This window comes from Boleophthalmus pectinirostris, unplaced genomic scaffold (assembly GCF_026225935.1).
Source record: "Boleophthalmus pectinirostris isolate CB_2022bp ecotype Guang Dong unplaced genomic scaffold, ASM2622593v1 HiC_scaffold_7, whole genome shotgun sequence".
In the NCBI taxonomy this organism is placed as follows: Eukaryota; Metazoa; Chordata; class Actinopteri; order Gobiiformes; family Gobiidae; genus Boleophthalmus; species Boleophthalmus pectinirostris.
The window spans coordinates 36,453,444-36,470,405 of NW_026571473.1; the positions used below are offsets into that span (position 1 = coordinate 36,453,444).

General features: G+C 39.8%; 1 protein-coding gene across 7 annotated transcripts; it reads right to left on the bottom strand.

Annotated features, from left to right (window-relative positions):
* Positions 1-1,196: 1,196 nt before the first annotated feature.
* glrx2 (glutaredoxin 2) lies at positions 1,197-13,786 on the bottom strand. Of its 7 annotated transcripts, none has more exons than XM_055165055.1 (5): positions 13,709-13,786; positions 7,822-7,877; positions 7,645-7,708; positions 5,868-6,044; positions 1,197-2,589 (listed from the first exon to the last, which is right to left on the bottom strand). In XM_055165055.1, exons 3-5 carry the CDS (start codon positions 7,705-7,707, stop codon positions 2,434-2,436), a joined length of 396 nt encoding a protein of 131 aa, XP_055021030.1. In that variant the 5' UTR covers position 7,708; positions 7,822-7,877; positions 13,709-13,786; the 3' UTR covers positions 1,197-2,433. The 7 variants fall into 7 exon arrangements, with proteins under 7 accessions (XP_055021030.1, XP_055021028.1, XP_055021029.1 ...); XM_055165053.1 differs by having other exon boundaries at positions 13,518-13,758; XM_055165054.1 differs by having other exon boundaries at positions 13,494-13,758.
* Between the last annotated feature and the right edge of the window lie 3,176 nt (positions 13,787-16,962).

Sequence of the window (16,962 nt, forward strand, 5' to 3'; positions counted from 1 at the left end):
TGAATCCATTTTATTTACCTAAACTAAACTTAAACACAGTTTTTGAATTTCACTACAATTTCATAAAATATTTTGACGATAGAAAAACACTGAAAACAGAAATGGTTTACAGGGTGCGCAAATCAAACGCCACGTTCCACAGCTGCAGCCCGGACCGACTTTTTTTTTTTTTTTTTTTTTTTAACTCATTGAATTTGAATTTTATAATAAGAAATCAAACAACTTATATAACTAATATTACAAGTTTTATTTATTTATTAAATTATTATTTTTAACTCATTTAATTTTACTTTAATAATAATTTTAAATGTCATAATAAGAAATCAAACAACATATATAACTAATATTACAAGTTTTATTTTTTTTATTTAATTTTTTTTTTTTTAACTCATTGAATTTTACTTTAATAATAATTTTAAATGTCATAATAAGAAATCAAACAACTTATATAACTAATATTACAAGTTTTCTTTCTTTCTTTCTTTATTATCATTTATTATTATTATTGTTATTATTTTATCTTGTTGATCCGAGCACAGCCGTAGTGATGTACAAGGCCTATAATCATATGCTCCCTCCTTGTTTACATGAGTTATTCGAGCAGAGAGAGTCAGTATAACCTTAGAAGAACAGGCATCTTTAAAATAAATAAATAAGATAAGAACTAAGAAAAAAAAAAAGTGATTGCATTTCTGTTATTGGCGTTAATGTATGGAACAACCCGAGTGATGTTTTAAAAATGTCTAACACTGTAGAAGCCTTTAGAAAAGAGTATAAAGCATTAAGTTTTGAAACCTATAGAGCTCTGGAATGAATTATGCATTCAGTTTTGTTTGTCTGATGTCTGATGTTTTGGCATCTGAAGGACACAAGGAACAGAAATGAATTACATTACCTACATACACAAATCAGTTTTTAATACTTTCAACATTTTAAATATATCAAAATAAATAAAACAATTAAAATATTCCAATGTGGTTATATATAACATCATATTTCTTTGCAGTAACCTCCTAGTGTCTAATGTATTTAGTTAATATTAGATTAAGAATAAAATAAAAAAAATAATAAAAACGGTCCTCACATCTCAGTCCTAAAAGAAATACTCAATCTCTATTAATAATCTTCACATTAATTCCAATATTTACTTACTGCTCAAACATGAACAGATGCTAAAATAAAAACATTGGACCCACTGAATAATGAATTTATTTATTAGCAATAAATTAATATTTGAACCAACATGCAAACAAACATTCATAGAACTTCAGATGAGGCTTTGAGTTGAAATGTGTACGCGAAAAGAGACATTCTTTCATGCTTTTAAGGTTTGCAGCATTCAAACGTTCACAGTCCAGCCATCTGTGTTCAACATGCAAATTATAACATATATGATATCACCATATGTATTTATTTAATTATAACACTTTTTATAAACTTTTGTCAATAACTCCAAAAACAAAGGCTACGTTCAGACTGCAGGGCTTAACGCTCAATTTTTTTTGTGAAATCTGATGTTTTTGCGAGGTCGTTCACATTTCCAATTAAATGTGACTTGTATGTGTCTCCAGTGTGAACATTAAACGGGCCAAAAGTGTCCCACATGTGCACTGGAGACACGACGACGTCAACCGCAGCGAGCGTGCTCTGTGTTTATGGAAGTTGTCCAAACATGGACGCAGCATCGAGCACCTGGAGATTTTTAAGTTCCTCTCGTACCAGAGCCAGAACATTAACAACTTACTTGTTTTAAGGAGGAGATTGAGAAGGACGAGGTTTTTGGTCGTGGTGTTTTGTGGGACAGCGGCAGCGACGTCTGTTGAAAGGAACGTGTGGATGTGGAGACGCAGCCAAGAGTGGTGAGTGGTGATGTGCTTCACTTCAGTGACACGGAGTTCATTAACAATTTTCGTATGACGAGAAGAACATTTGTGTACATTTGTTGCTTGTTGAGAACGTTTAGGTCGGATGAATGCGCTTTGGCCGTTCAGACTGAAGTCGCATGTCAAAAGATCAGATATGTATCAGTTTCAGGAGCACAAATCCTGGGTCGCATTTGAAAAAATCGGATCTGTGTCGTTCAGACTGTCATTAAAAGATCAGATGCAGGTCACAAAGGGGCTAAAAAAAAATCGGATTTGGGTCACTTCAGGCTGCAGTCTGAACGTAGCCAAAGATATGAACCTTGACCTACTGACCACATGTAAAACTGACTGACTGTGTTGATAAAAAGGCATTAGATCCTTTTTAACCTGCATCAAAACAGTCTTCACATATTCTTATTCATATTTAATAACTGTATTTGTATCAAGAAACGGCAGTGCTTGGCAGAACAAAAGGCAAAAGTGTCCTTAAATAATAAAACAACAGTAAAATAACCTGGAGAACAGATGTTATTAAAAATGGGTTTAAAACGAGCAGCAGAACGGTTAGTCATTGGACCGGTTCAGGCTGCCCACTGCCCGAGCCCTCGGAGGAACAGCAGGGGGCACACTGCTCGATCATAGGCAGGAGTTTGCCCTGCTGATGGAGCTGCTTCGTGTCAGAGCCGCCCCCGATACAGTTCCCGTTGATGAACACTCTGGGGACCTGAGAGGAAGAGGAGGAGAATGAATGATTCACTGCAGAAAATTTACATTCATTAAACACTTCTGCCCACTGACCGCTACGGCCGGGGTCAGTGCCCGACGTGACCAGACTTTAGATAAATAATTTTTTTAGATTAGTTCTATCAAATTTACTCTTGGAATATAAAGTGTTACTGAGAAAACTTGCTCAAAGTCTGTGAAAAATGCATTTAAAGTGTTCATAAACGTTATCTGAGCAGAGCAGAATTAAGTAAAACAACAAACTTTTGGGATTGTTTCCATTTCTAAGAATAAACTCACAATAAAAGTGTCAAGCTTTGATATGAATACAATTAAACTTAGGCTGTAGCTACTAAAAAAGAGCCAAATGGTGCAATGATATCTGGCCTGTTAAAGCTGTGTTTGAATGGTTGAACACTAAGGATGCACGGTACTTCCCAATACTCCCTTAATATACTCGTACTCGTTTAACATTTGTCGATACCACTATTCCGGTTTCAGTATCCCGAATAAACCAGTATCCCGGTTATGAGAAACCAGTAGAAATTGTAAATAAAGAGACTGTACATGAGTGAAATGACTGTTTAATAAAGAGAGGTGCTGCACACGTACGACCTGCAGACTTATAACCTCAGAAAAGTTTAACATGAACCGTCTCCAACGCGATAAAAGCACAGAACAGACTCAGCATCAGTAGAACACCCCTCTGTCACAGAACACTCATATTCCACTGAGTCGTGTCCTTTAGTCCGACAGAAGCTGCAAGGAAAGAGCTTTTTTTCCCAGAGATTCAGTTTATGCAAATTAGCCATGTGGTTTTAAGTTTAGTTTCTGTAAAACGTAAACAAATGTGGGTAAAGCTGAATTAAACACATTCATGGCTGTTTGTGTTTTTCCTGGTTTATTAAATATATAACTTTTGCGCTTGTGTATTTGTACGATTATGTCAAGAAACAGGGATATTACATTTGATCATGTACACAGGGAAAAGCGCGCATGTAAACAGCAGATCCTCAATAATGCCATAACCGGGATACTGATGTGCATGTAAACCATAGACTGTATAAAAGCAGTGGACTAAGCGAGTGTGACGTCACCCGTAGCGTTCAGCGACGCTCAAATGAGGCTCGAGATGCTCACGGTTACAGTTGCGAATCTGGAGTTTGGATTTTTTGACGGACAAAATAGCGGGGAAAAAAATTAAGGTTCACGTAGAGCGGGTTAATATGAACATTTTAAGACCAAATTGACGAGGCTCACTGCTGCAGTTACAGAGAGAGGGACGACAAGATCTAAAATGTAAGTCAACTGGAGCCGGGGTCAGAAAGAGCCGGAAAAGCCTCCTGGCGAACTTCTTATTTGGCAAACGGTGGCTAGAGCATTAACTATGTCCACTCATATATATAAACTCTCATATATGTAAACGCACTCAAGTGTATGTTCATGGAGGTGGGGGTTAAAGGGCAGTCAGCTTTCGCACTCCTTGCTGCAAATAAAACCAACTACTGTGTCGTCTCTGGCTTGTTCTTTAACTCTTTCCCCCATGAAGACGACATTTGACGACCCCTCCTGAACCCTTAATGACGACTTATGACGACTTTTGACACCTCCGCTGTATCACTAAAGACGTGATTTGACGACCTTTAGAAACGGCTCGGTTTTTCACATTTAAACAGAGACTGTGATCGGTGGGGGCCACTACAACCCACACTAGACTGACCATTAGGATTCAAGGATATGTTTTCGCAGATTTTTTCCGAAGTTAATCGAAGTAGTGACGATGGTAGCTTCCGGAAAAAACACAACACGAAACACGTGCAATGGAAAGATCGCGCTGCGGCGCACAGTTTTGGAAATAATGAGGAGCGGACGTATTTTATGGATAAGTTTAGAGAAAGTGACTTTTATAGATTTCAAAGTGATGATGAGGGTGATTATAAAGTGGAAAACAGCGATAGCGACGGACTTACAAAGAGTGAATCTTACGAAGATGAGAATGCCGCTGATGCGTCTGTGTGGAGTCCTGCGATATCCGAACAAACTATCCGGGCTTTATACTCGATTATGAACCAAAATTGCCCTGAAATCACTCGTGGAAGTCTGTTTTCTTTTATGCAATTATGCTCTATGGGTGTAGCCCGAGTAACATATGTATGGGTTGTTCCTAGTCGGCGTCCAAGGGGAAAGAGTTAATGATTGAGTGTTTGAGTAAATTCCCTGACAGTATCAGTTTCGGTACTCAGCATTGACAAGTACAAAAATGATTATAGTCGTACTGGTTTTCAAAAACATAGTATCGGTGCATTCCTATTGCCTACTGTTCCACTACACTTCTTTCTCTTTATTGATGTGAAAGAAAGAGTCTTTACAAAAGGCAAACTTTGCACATCCTACTCTAGGACGGATGTACAACGCCGGACATACACTGTGCGATATTTTCGATCGTTTCACTCAGCTCCAGCTCAAGCTGTACGATCAAATCACAGGTTTAAAAAAGTTCACAGCTCACGATTCATGTTCTCACAAAATACGATTCGATGCTCGGTGCGAAAACCTCACGAGAGGCGACTGGATTTCAAACCGGTTTGATATTCTTGCGACCTACGATTGCCCATCGGAAGCTGGTCTTGAGGTATTACTCGGTTCTCTTTACCCCATGTTTACTACTCGAAGCACGACACACGATCAAGGGAAAAGTCGGCCCGATCCCAAAACCTGTCGCACAAGTGAAAAATTGGCTCAAAAAGGGCCAAAAATCTCACAGTGTACGTTTGGCTTTAGAGAGAGTACACACACCGCCTGCCAAACTTAGTAAATGTTTTATGATGAAGGCCAATAGCTGGAACGTTGCTGTTATTTTGTAAATAAGTTACGACAGTGTGTGAGACTTCTTTTCCAAATTACCAGCCTCAAATATCAGTAGAACTACTTTCGTGGCTATAGACGTTAAATATAGTTGCCTACTGAGTTCAACCTAAATTCTATCCAACTCTACCTTAAATTTGACTCCCTATATTTTGTCTTCTCTCCCAGCCTCAAATGTTTGGAATTGGACCAGGACGAGACCGGTTTTAATCTTATTTTAGACCTGGTTTAGTCCTTTTATAGACTCAAGTTTAGATGGTGTGTGATTTCAGAACCACTGGTCTGGAAATGAAATATATTGTTAAGATTTGCACTTCTCGCAACAACTGAAAAGCTGTACTGTCAGCTGTCTTGAATATTATTATTTTTTCATTATTTTGAGATCTAAATTCCACTATAAAGAGGCTTCCTTACAGTTCGAGCTCCGGTCATCTGGGCCAGAGCCTCCTGCAGTCTCCTCCCGTCGTCGTGCTCGTCCAGCTCGATGACTTTGTAGCGCGCTCCGATCTCGTTGAAGACGTTTTTGGCCATTTTACAGTAAGGACACGTGGTCTTCGAGAAGATCACCACGCAGTTCTGAGACACCACCTCCTGGAGAAACGAACAAGCAGAGTGGGAAAGCAAGAACAGACAATGGGCCAGATGAATACTAACAATGTGGTGTAAATATTGTGCTGCCGTGTCTGGCGAACTCTCGATGATAATTATTTTCAGTGTTTTGCGGTTTGCTCAGGACACTCCAAACACGCACATTATCCATTTAATCGCCTGTGTGAATCAGTTAACTCATAATGGATTCTTTTTTCAAGGCACTTTAAAAGACTTTTTGTGTGGACAGAGCGAATAATGACGACAGTTGAGAGCACGTCGACAGGCTTTGACAAAACATGTGGACTATTATTCTTAAGTGTGGGTGAGTCTTTGTTTGACCAGTGACTGTCACTGTTTGGTTTTCAAACTTTCTGTTGGTTAAATCCATGATCTTGTTAATCTGTGTGAGGCGACTGCTTTTGTAACTTTGGGCTCTACAAAAACACATTCAATTGAAGCAGGAATTAAATGATTTTAGTCGTAGTAAAATAATAATAGTACTGTAAATTCCGGACTATTGAGCGCACATCAAGCCGCATCAACTAAATTTTAAAATTGTACATACCGTATTTTCCAGGCTATTAGGTGCTTTGGATTATAAGACACACTGTCATTAAATGGTCTATTTTCGAACTTTTTTCACAAATAAACTGCACTGGACTTTGAATGGGTGAGTTGTTTTGTTTGTTTGTTCGTTCACAGTGACTCTGGGCTTTGTTCAGTTGTGGCGTGTAGGGAGGTGCTGTCTGGGACCAACGGATTGTCGGCGTGTTCGCAGTGACTCAGTTGTTCAGTCGTGTCTAGAAGCGGCACATTGCGCTCGATTTTTCGGTTCGTTCCTCCGTTCCGTTCCTCGTCGCCGTGGAGTGATGAGTGTGTCTGCGGGTGTTTTTCGAATGACCCGTATGTGTTAAATGCAGGTGAGTGCATGAAGGACGAGAAGAAACATCTCAAACTTCAGCAGTCTGACATCCACTCATACTTGATCGATACGCTTATGAAATCCTACAAGACGCTGACATGATACAGACAGGACAGAGGCTCATTTTGCAGGAAACATGCGCAGAAGTGACGTAGTCTGATAATCCTGTTGTAATCCTGTCATTTAACTGCCATGTGACAAACAGTTTGGAAAAAGCATGCACCGGTATTTAATTAATTAAAAATAAAATCTGTGTACCATCTGTCTGCGTAAATATCTCAAGTTACAACCTGGACACCTGTGGCTTATAGACAGGTACACGCACATGTACAATTTTTAATTTTCTTTTTAAATTTAGTTGACGTGGCTTATATTCAGGTGCGCTCAACAGTCTGGAAATCACGTTAAGTGCATATTGATGAAATTCAGAAACTGATTTTGATCTAATTATGCTTCGGTTGTTGTTATAAAAGGTCATTTTGTGTGTAAAAATTAAGACAATCAAGATACAATATTAGTTTTTTTTGGTCGACCTGCCACATTTTAGTCTATTAATTATTGCAGCCTTAAACTGAACAGAACTGCCTTTAAGAGAAAGTTTGTGAATTTTGATGATATAATGTAGGGATTTGATCACAATTAAACTGTTTATCCTAGAACATCCGTGCATTTTCTTACCTGGACGTACTTCACGCACGCCGTGGTGGACGCGGATGTAGACGTAGAAGTAAAGTTCCCCATTCTGAAAAACACAATTCAGCAGCTCTTATTAGACCAAAGTTAACCAGTGAAGCCGTTCCCACACCACAATGCACAATCAATGATCAAGTCTATGGACATCATGCATGAATTAACCTTAGAAACGCGAAGACATCACAAGAGGCAATGCAGACGAACAAGGTCAAAAAGATCTGCAAAACAAAGACTCCGTTTGAGAAGGCCATTGTTAGATATTTGATATGTAAACGTGGAGTGGAGAAGTGGAGACGAGAGGGTTGCTTCAGGAAACACTAATCCTGGATTAACTCACACGAATTACAAGCAGACACAAAGAGGAGGTGATAGTATGAAGAGGAAAGCCTCGCCACGCTTTGAGGGAACAATGCAAGCTCCGATAGGCTGGCATTTTTGTAGTTTGCAGCCAAAAAAACCAAAACAACAGTCAATATGAAAATTTGACTGGTAGCATCGAGCACAAACAGATTCGATTTTGAACAGTTTGTAACTTTTTTTAGCCAATAAAAGACAAAAATAAAAGCATGTGTTTTTCATTTTGGCTGAATTTATTGGACTGAAAAACATCTTTACTGTGAGTGGGCTTGCATCTCCACAAACCCGACTCTTATTTGGCTTGGAGGAGGAGGGCCTTCATCTGCTTGTTTCCATGGAAAAGTTGTTCCTCTGGCTCTAATTTTATTCCACACTGGCCACGTTTACATGATATTTTTGAATTCTGAATTAATTGTTCTGAATTAAAATATTCTCCTTCAAGTTTACATGGAAAACTTGTTAAATCGTCTTTATTTAATTCCACTCAACGTCTGGGGGTGGATAAGGGTTCTGATTGGACAGACATGAACGTATTTACGTCAACCGGAAGAAAACACTCGGTTTGTCATTGCGCCACGGACACAAACACGATCCAAACTTTTTCCGCAGTTGTTTTGATGATAATTGCGCAGCAGCTGGGGAATTCTCTCATCACGTTTTACGTCTGTCAGCTGAGGAGGAGAAGGGAAGCGTGACGGAAAAGGGAGGAAGAAGACAAACTGAGTCCACGGCAGATCTACCTCAGCCCACTCCCGCATCCCGCTCGCAAATCCAAAGAGACGTGGATGAAAGTCCGAAATGAGGACTAGTGGTGCCGGATCATCCGGATCGCGTCAGAAGGGCGACACAACGAACATGCACTGAACCACAATCCGTGTATCATTCGTTCATTCGTTTTTCAATATAAAACCAAAAATAAGAAAACGAAAAAACAACTGTTTTCTTCGTTATTTGTCTCCAAAACCAAAATGAAAAAACGGATAACGATTCGTTTTTTCAGTTTTCGATTTTGTGTTTAAATGAAGAATGGAAAAAACGTATAACGGCCGTTTCCCGTTTACGTGACTTCCGTGACTGCGATGCCGAACTTTTGCACTGGGTATGGACTAAACTAGGACTGATCCAGGTCTGAGACCAGACCGGGACTAGAGCGGGACCAGACCAGTACCAGAGCGGGACTGGGGCGGACTCCAAGCTTTGACTCTGAGCCTCCGCGGGGTCCAAGCCTCAGCTTCGAGCTCCGGCCCTGTCGTGGGCTCTGAGCCTCCGGTCTGGTCTCGGTCTCAGTAGCGCTCTGGTCCCGGTCTGGTCCCGGACCTGGTCCATTTGAACCAAAAGCTCTTAGTTCAGTTCGTTTTCGTTGGTGTGAAAGCGTCAGTTGGATGCTTTGCACCACCTCGGAACCAGCCGCGGTTCTTGAGCACGGAGGACCAGAGCAGCCCGTCCGGACCTGTAGTCCACAGCACATTCTCACTTTCCCCGCACGGAACCAGCGCGGAGACGATGACACGGAACCGCTCGGACCGCTGGTCTCGGTCTCAGTTCCGCTCTGATCCTGCTCTGGTCCCGGTCTCAGTCCCGCTCTGGTCCCGGTCTGGTCTCGGTCTGGTCTCGGACCTGGATCAGTCCTGGTTCAGTCCGTACGCGGTGCAAAGGTTCAGTATCGCAGTCACGGAAGTCACATAAACGGGAAACGGCCGTTATCCGTTTTTTCCATTCTTCATTTTAACACAAAATCGAAAACTGAAAAAACAAATCATTATCCGTTTTTTCATTTTGGTTTTGGAGACAAATAACGAAGAAAACAGTTGTTTTTTTGTTTTCTTATTTTTGGTTTTATATTGAAAAACGAATGAACGAATGATACACGGATTAACCACCAATATTATTTTTAAGAAGAATAAACATTTACATGTTCAAAGACTAAATTAATTCAGCTTTAAAATTGGAATAAACCAGCCACTTACTTTGGAATTAAGTTTAACTCTGTATAATCATTTTTATTTGGAATTAAGTGTTTCCATGGTCTTTTTAAAGCAGAATAATTTTTATTCAGAATTAAAGCTCTCATGTAAACTTGGCAAATGTGGCATAAAACAAATCTATCTCCACGGAGAATGTCCCAATGTTCCTACTTCCATGCAGTCATGCAGGTCACATGCCACCACATCTTTTTCGGTGAAGACTGTGGCACCTACAGTATCTACTCAACAGTTCCAGACATAAAAATTCCTTCTTGATTTGAAATATTTAACTTGGCCACTGTTCTTTGTTGTCATAATTATTACAACCACTGATAGATGGAGCAGTCAGGGGGACGATATTTAATTTTGAGTATTTTTTTTCTTTGGACTAGTGCACTAAACTTGCATAAACTTGCAAGTGTTGCATTCTAATATTTGTTTTTTAGTTACATTTTTAACCATACAGATAGAATACTTTTTTGGAGGGATTGGATTTTGCTTTATGGTTTGGTTTCTATATTATCATTTATGATAATATAAAAAAGTGACATAATAAGTATTTACTTCCTCCCACTCCTTTTCAGACACAAGTAAAATCTGCGTGACATCTGTTTTTATTTACTGTTATGGAAAAGAAGATAATTTTTGTATTATATCTATGTATTTACGTTGTCTATGCATGTTCTTTGCATTACTGTCCGAATAAACTCATTCATTCATCATCAATTTTACAAAAAAAATATATCGCACTTCAAAATGTGTTATCACGACAGGCCTAGTTGTTATAACTCAAACCTAAACATTATGAGGCCTTCACAAAATCCTTCAAATCAGGAAGGAATCGTTTGCCTGAAACCCATGAATCAACACGCGAAAACAAGCAGGTGCCAAGTCAGATCTGTGGAGAAGCAGCCCCCCTTATACTAAGACTTTCCTAAGGTATTCTGGAGCTCTACATGTGAAACGTAATAAATGTCAAGTAGAAATGTTTAACGACACACTGTGGAACATCCAGACAAAGCAATGGCATCTCCATGGAGACAAACAGATTGCTGATCCCAACCATAGACTCTATACAAATGGACATAGCGAACCCACTATCCAAACAGGAAGAGAACATGGGGGTGTTTCCTGTTCCATCAATTCTGGCCCCAATTGACTTTACGTTGAAAAATCGTCGGCCCTCTCTGTTACTGCTGCTGTGAGCATCGTCATTTTCGTCTTAAAATATTTGCATTACCCCGCTCTACATGATCCTGGTGTTTAGGCCTGTAACGATAATCAATAAATCAATTAATCGTACGATAACTTTTAACGTGCTTGATCATTTTTCCGGCCGCGACAAACTCTATTTATCGCGGCCGCTGTCTGTGCGGTGAACATGAAGCACAAGCAAGCGCCGTTGTCAGAACCAAAAAGTTCATCGCAGAGTGGCAAAACAAGTCACGATGCCGAATCAACACCGGTGAGAAACACAAACGACGAGAAGAAATGTCTCAAACCCCAACAGCCGATATAAACCCAAAACCCGAGCGACACAAACTAGCCCCGCCCCCGGGATGACCAACACGACACAGACAGGACAGTGGCTCCCTCATAGCGAAACTGGATCAGGTTAATACGAACACTTCAAGACCAAAATGCAGAGGGTCACAGCAGCAGCCACAGAGAGAGTGTCCACTATACACCAATGTAAGTCAGTGACTAAAATCACTTTTAAGGGCAATTTTGTTACAGAGACTTAATAATTCATTTTATTTATTGCTTTGGTTGTGTTTGGTTCAACAGTGGTTTGTTCAAGTCCATTTTTGTTATCAAGTCCTACCTGTCAGTCAGACTACATAAGGCTATTCTTATGTTAACAAGTTTTATTGTTTTTGGTTGTCTTACAGTTCCTGTGTTAAATGTTCTTTAGAAAGTAAGGTTTGTTGATCTTTGAAAGGGTGTATTTGCATTTTTATTCCATGGTCATTATATTAGTTGAAATTGGTCTCAAAATGTCAACATTATCGTTTATCGCAATAAATTCTTGGTCAATTAATCGTCCAGCGAAATCTGTTATCGTTACAGGCCTACCGCTGTTTTAATTTTTCTATTATGTTTGTAAAATAAATTCCTATTCCTAATGTGGAACCGCTCTCTATAATCGCTGGCCTCGTGAGCTGCAGCTGAACGCTACGGGTCAAGGGAAGGTGACGATCTGTCTCTGCTACTTATCTGAAGGATTTTTGCCTGTTATTTTGCCAAACGTACATTTTTTAAGTTGAATAGGGAAACATGATGAGCCTGAAGAAAACCTAACCATATATACAGTCATTTTTTAATACGTTTAGCTGTTTATATTTCAGTCTACTCTCAAATAATGCTTCTAGCTGTTAAAATCCATTTCCAGTTGAACCATAATAAAATACAGTAATCTTGTGTTATAGATAAGATCATTAACACAATGTGTTTATCTTCTAGACTGACTTTTGAACCTTGGGGACAAATGGACTGCGTAACATCTGTTTTATGAAATTGCACTTTTAAAGGAAAATTTTAACAATAACACTCTGATTTGATTAAGTTTTTAGCTACTCTCCTCCTACTATGACCAAGTTTATTGAGCAAAATTAACATAGACACTGTTAATTACTCGCAGTGTTGGGGAGTAACAGATTACATGTACCGGAGTTACGTAATCAGAGTACAAATTATGAGTAACTGTATTCGGTTACACTTACTGTTTCAGTGATTGGTAATTAGATTACAGTTACTTTGTTGAAATAAATTGATTACACGGCGGTATTTTCCTGTTTTCACATTTTGAGCTATATCCCCCCCCCCTTTTTTTTTCCCTGTAATTCCACTCATTGCCGAAACTAAACCAAGTCTAAACCAGGACTAAACCACAACTAAAGCAGGTCTAAACTAGATCTAAACTAGACCTAAGCCAGGACTAAAACCAGGTCTAAACTAGATCTAAACCAGGACTAAAACAAGGTCTAAACTAGATGTAAACCAGGTCTAAAACAGGTCTACACGAGGTCTAAAACCAGGTCTAAACCAGGACTAAAACAGGCTGTGTGGACCATGTCTCCTCCTCTTCTATCAATAATATTTTGAATTTGGTTAAGCAAAGTCTGGGCTTTTCATTTTCTTTTATGAGACAAAACATCTTATGTGAAGATTTCCTCGTCTTTGCTTCTCTACAGCAAACCAAGTAATCCAAAGTATTCAGATTACATTACTCACTTTAAATAATTTAATGAATTCCGTTACAAACTACATTTTGGAGTATGTAATCTGTAATCTGTAGGGGAATACATTTTAAAAGTAATTTTCCCAACACTGACTACTCGTAACATGCAGAAAGAGTAATTACGTGACATTAATGGACATTAGGTAACACAATTGACAGCAAATCTAGCTAAATTACGTACAAAATCCGAGGTGATTATTATCAAAATTTTAAATATAACTAACAAATGTAAATGAATTATTACGAGGCGATTATTTATTTGGTAATGAGACCGATTAAACGTGCGATGATCAGACCGGTGTGAAGACGCGGCCGGCGGGAATGACCTTCTGCTACAGCCGCTCCAAGCCGCTCCGATCCGGGCAAACATCGACCAAAAGCAACAGAAGGAAACAAAACGGTGGAAGTTATGCCGGAGATGAAACATGCGGTTAGTTTGGCCCCAGGGCGGAGAGCAGGAGCGGCGGTGTCGGGCGCGGGGGCTCACTTTTCCACGCGTTTAATCCTCTGTTTACGTCCCCGGCGTGGAGCGGCGCAGCCTGCCCGATCTGCGCCGGAAACACAAGCTGGACGCGGAAGTAGAACAGCGAGAGAGAGCGACATCTGCTGTCAGCGAAGGAGAAATGCATTGTAGCGTTTTTTGAATTTTTGTGTAGTAATACAATATTAGGAAATTAAATTAAGGAAGAATTAAAGGCTAAATGAGAACAAAGGAACAAGCTGTTATGATTAGATCTTTTAGACTGTGAAATTAAAATATCAGCAAAAGTATTATGTGCTTTTGGTTTTTATTTTAATTTGGAAAATTGAATTAAAGACAGGTTGAACATAGTGCATACACTGTATAAACCAGCTCCACAGATATGTTCTTACTAAAATTCAAATCAAACTTATTGAGAGAACGTGTATTGTCACTATGTTATCATAGTATATCACAGTATATGATAACATAGCGCACTGAGCTGCCGTGTGCCAAATAGGAAGTTTGCCAGGAGGCTCTTCCGGCTCCTTCTGACTCAAGCTCCAACCCCTCTCTCTGTAACTGTTGCAAAGAGCTTTGTCATTTTGGTCTTAAAATGTTTGTATTAACCCACTCTACATGATCACTATTTTGTCCATCAAAAAAATAGCTCGGTTGGAAGAGGTGGGCCAAAGCACGGCACGGTTGCTATTACCCCAGTCACTGCTCACACATGTGCTCTGACACACCAAACGTTACACATTAACTGTAACTATTCTCTTTAAAAATGGTAGTGGCAAAAGGATCAAGATGATCTGATGGAGAAGTAGATGCACTATTACAAATTTGGACAGATGAAAATATCCAAAACGAGTTGGATAAAACTAATAAAAAACACTGTTGTGTGAGGGAAGATCAGCGAGGAGCTCAGCCTGAGAGGGTTTAACGGTTCAACAGAGCAATGCAGGGACAAACTGAAAAAAACTCTGCAGCCAGTATCTAAAAATAAGGGATGCCCTGAGGAAATCAGGTAGCTCCTCAGAAGAAAATGAGAAATTTCTGTGGTTCAAGACCATGGATAACATACTCTGCAGCGAGCCCTGCAGTGCACCCACAGTAATGGAGTCGGCATCCTCCAGGGACAACAAGTAACAGGCACAGCGTTATGGGTGGGCCTGATGGTCCCAGGCCAAAACTTTTCTTTAAAAAAAAAACAAAAAACTTCATAATATATTTTAATTTTAGTCAAGACTGACATTTGTTTTTGTTTTTTTTTAAAGAAAAACGCTGGTTATGTGGATGTTTCTGCGTCAGTTCATCAGACGGTGCCAGACAGATGGACCGCCGTGGCTCTTCCTGCACTCAACTGCTGTGTTGACAGACAAATAATCCGTCTATACATCACTTGTTGTTATGCCAGGCTACTGACCTGAAAATCATTTCCAGTAAAGGACAGTGTTACAGCCGTCCTTGTTTAGGTACCTTAAATGTACACGAGTCATTGCTGCAACAAAGAGATGAAGGAGATGTTGGAGAGCTGAGACCTGGGCACATCTTCTTCTCTGCCACCCCAGGAGCTAGTGCAGCTAGTGCGACCCTCACTGATGTGAGTGCCTCTGCCTGTGCCTAACGAGTGGATCATTGTCCTCCTGGTGCCCTAGACACAATATGGACTGGCCGGTTAAACTCTGCTATTCCGACATGCCGCTATTTAGACATTGACGTCTAATTGTCAGAGTAGCAGCATAAACGTTTTTCAATCGTTCCACAACCTTCACTTTTTTTCCATTGTCGGAATAGCGGCACTTTACCATCTTTTAAACATTCCGCTTTTATGACATGAATAATATTATTGTGATAGCCTATTATACTTCATGCTTCCATACATCATAAGATGTTTGGGCCCGTGCAAACACTTTAATGAGAGAATACTTAGGCCACAGAGGATATCAGACGGTGGGAAAATGTCCTAACTGAGCCGTGGGAAACAGTCATGGATTTTAAAAAAGAGCATGAGCCAGGTTTGGAAAACCGGCACGTCTAAATAGAGACATGTCGTAATGAAGGGATGTTGGAAAAAGCGACGGACCCCGGACTGGACGTATCTTTCAGAATTAAGTGGGAAGTATGATTAAGACTAGTTTATCCACCAGCTCATGCACTTGGCTCCCAGATGCACATCGCAGAAAAACTGGATGGGGAATTAGACCATGGTTTCATCTCTTCATATTGGACAATAATACACTTTTGGAGACAGAACCAACAGCAGAGCAACAGTTCACTCTGCTTCAGTTCTCTGGAGAAGGTAAGAGACTTGTTTTAGTTTTTTGCCCCCTAACACGTGAAAGACATTAGTTTACCTCTTTACCTTAGTGTTTAGGTTTTCATTGTCATTGGTCACATAGACGACATACAGACAATGTAATTCAAGATTTATCCATAAACAATGGATGGGAAGACGCTCAAAACTTCAGCAGTGTGTCAAGAAAAGAATAGCCTTTGCCATTTCATAGAAATTCATACAAAGTGTAAGTCTGTAAAGCTGCTGCTGTAAAATATTATTCCTCATGTGATGCCAGTTTGTTTTGATGGTGCTTGCTGGGATATGATTGACATGTCTTAAATCAATAGACGGTTTATAGGAGTCAGTCAGAGGCTGTTGGTTGGTGTCTGTCCAACTGAGGCACAGTCATGTTCTGAAGGAAGACGGTTCATTTAAAACAAGAGCATGTGCGCAGGATTTTACATTTAAAATGAGACAGCATTTGATCCAAATGAATAAAATACCAATTGATTTCTTTATTTTAGAGGCTTATATTTATACACTTGTTAGTCTGTTACTCCCACATAAAAGGCTAGAGCCTACACATTATTTTATGATTATTTACATACCCTATTAACCAACTGTTTTAAACAGTCCATTAGTGTTGATTTTTAATTAATTGTGTTTTAATGGACACATGAGACAGTGTGGAGGAGATGGATGAGGAGTCTTCTACCAGTGACAGCGGCACAACACCATCTGTGGGAAAAAAGGAAGAGGGAATCTGATGATCCTGAGGGAGCCATTAAGGTCTTTACAGAAGAGCAAAGAACACAGCAACAAGAATTTCTGCAGACTGAAGAGCAGCAACATCTTCAGGAGATGGAGATGTTCAATCCGTGGACCTCAACCCAGAAGGAGCTTGAAGAACATTGTCGTTTGGAGACCCAGACCATGGTCCAGCAGTGTCACCTTCTCCCATTCAGTCTGCACCAATGCCACAGAGAACCTCAACTCT

Excerpts from the sequence above, each read along its gene's own strand:
- glrx2 (XM_055165051.1), bottom strand. The coding sequence starts at position 13,648 with ATGTTTCATCTCCGGCATAACTTCCACCGTTTTGTTTCCTTCTGTTGC. Across the intron at positions 7,709-13,517 it reads CCGGCCGCGTCTTCACACCG|AATGGGGAACTTTACTTCTA; the intron begins GTCTGATCATCG and ends TGTGTTTTTCAG. Across the intron at positions 6,045-7,644 it reads CGTGCGTGAAGTACGTCCAG|GAGGTGGTGTCTCAGAACTG; the intron begins GTAAGAAAATGC and ends TCGTTTCTCCAG.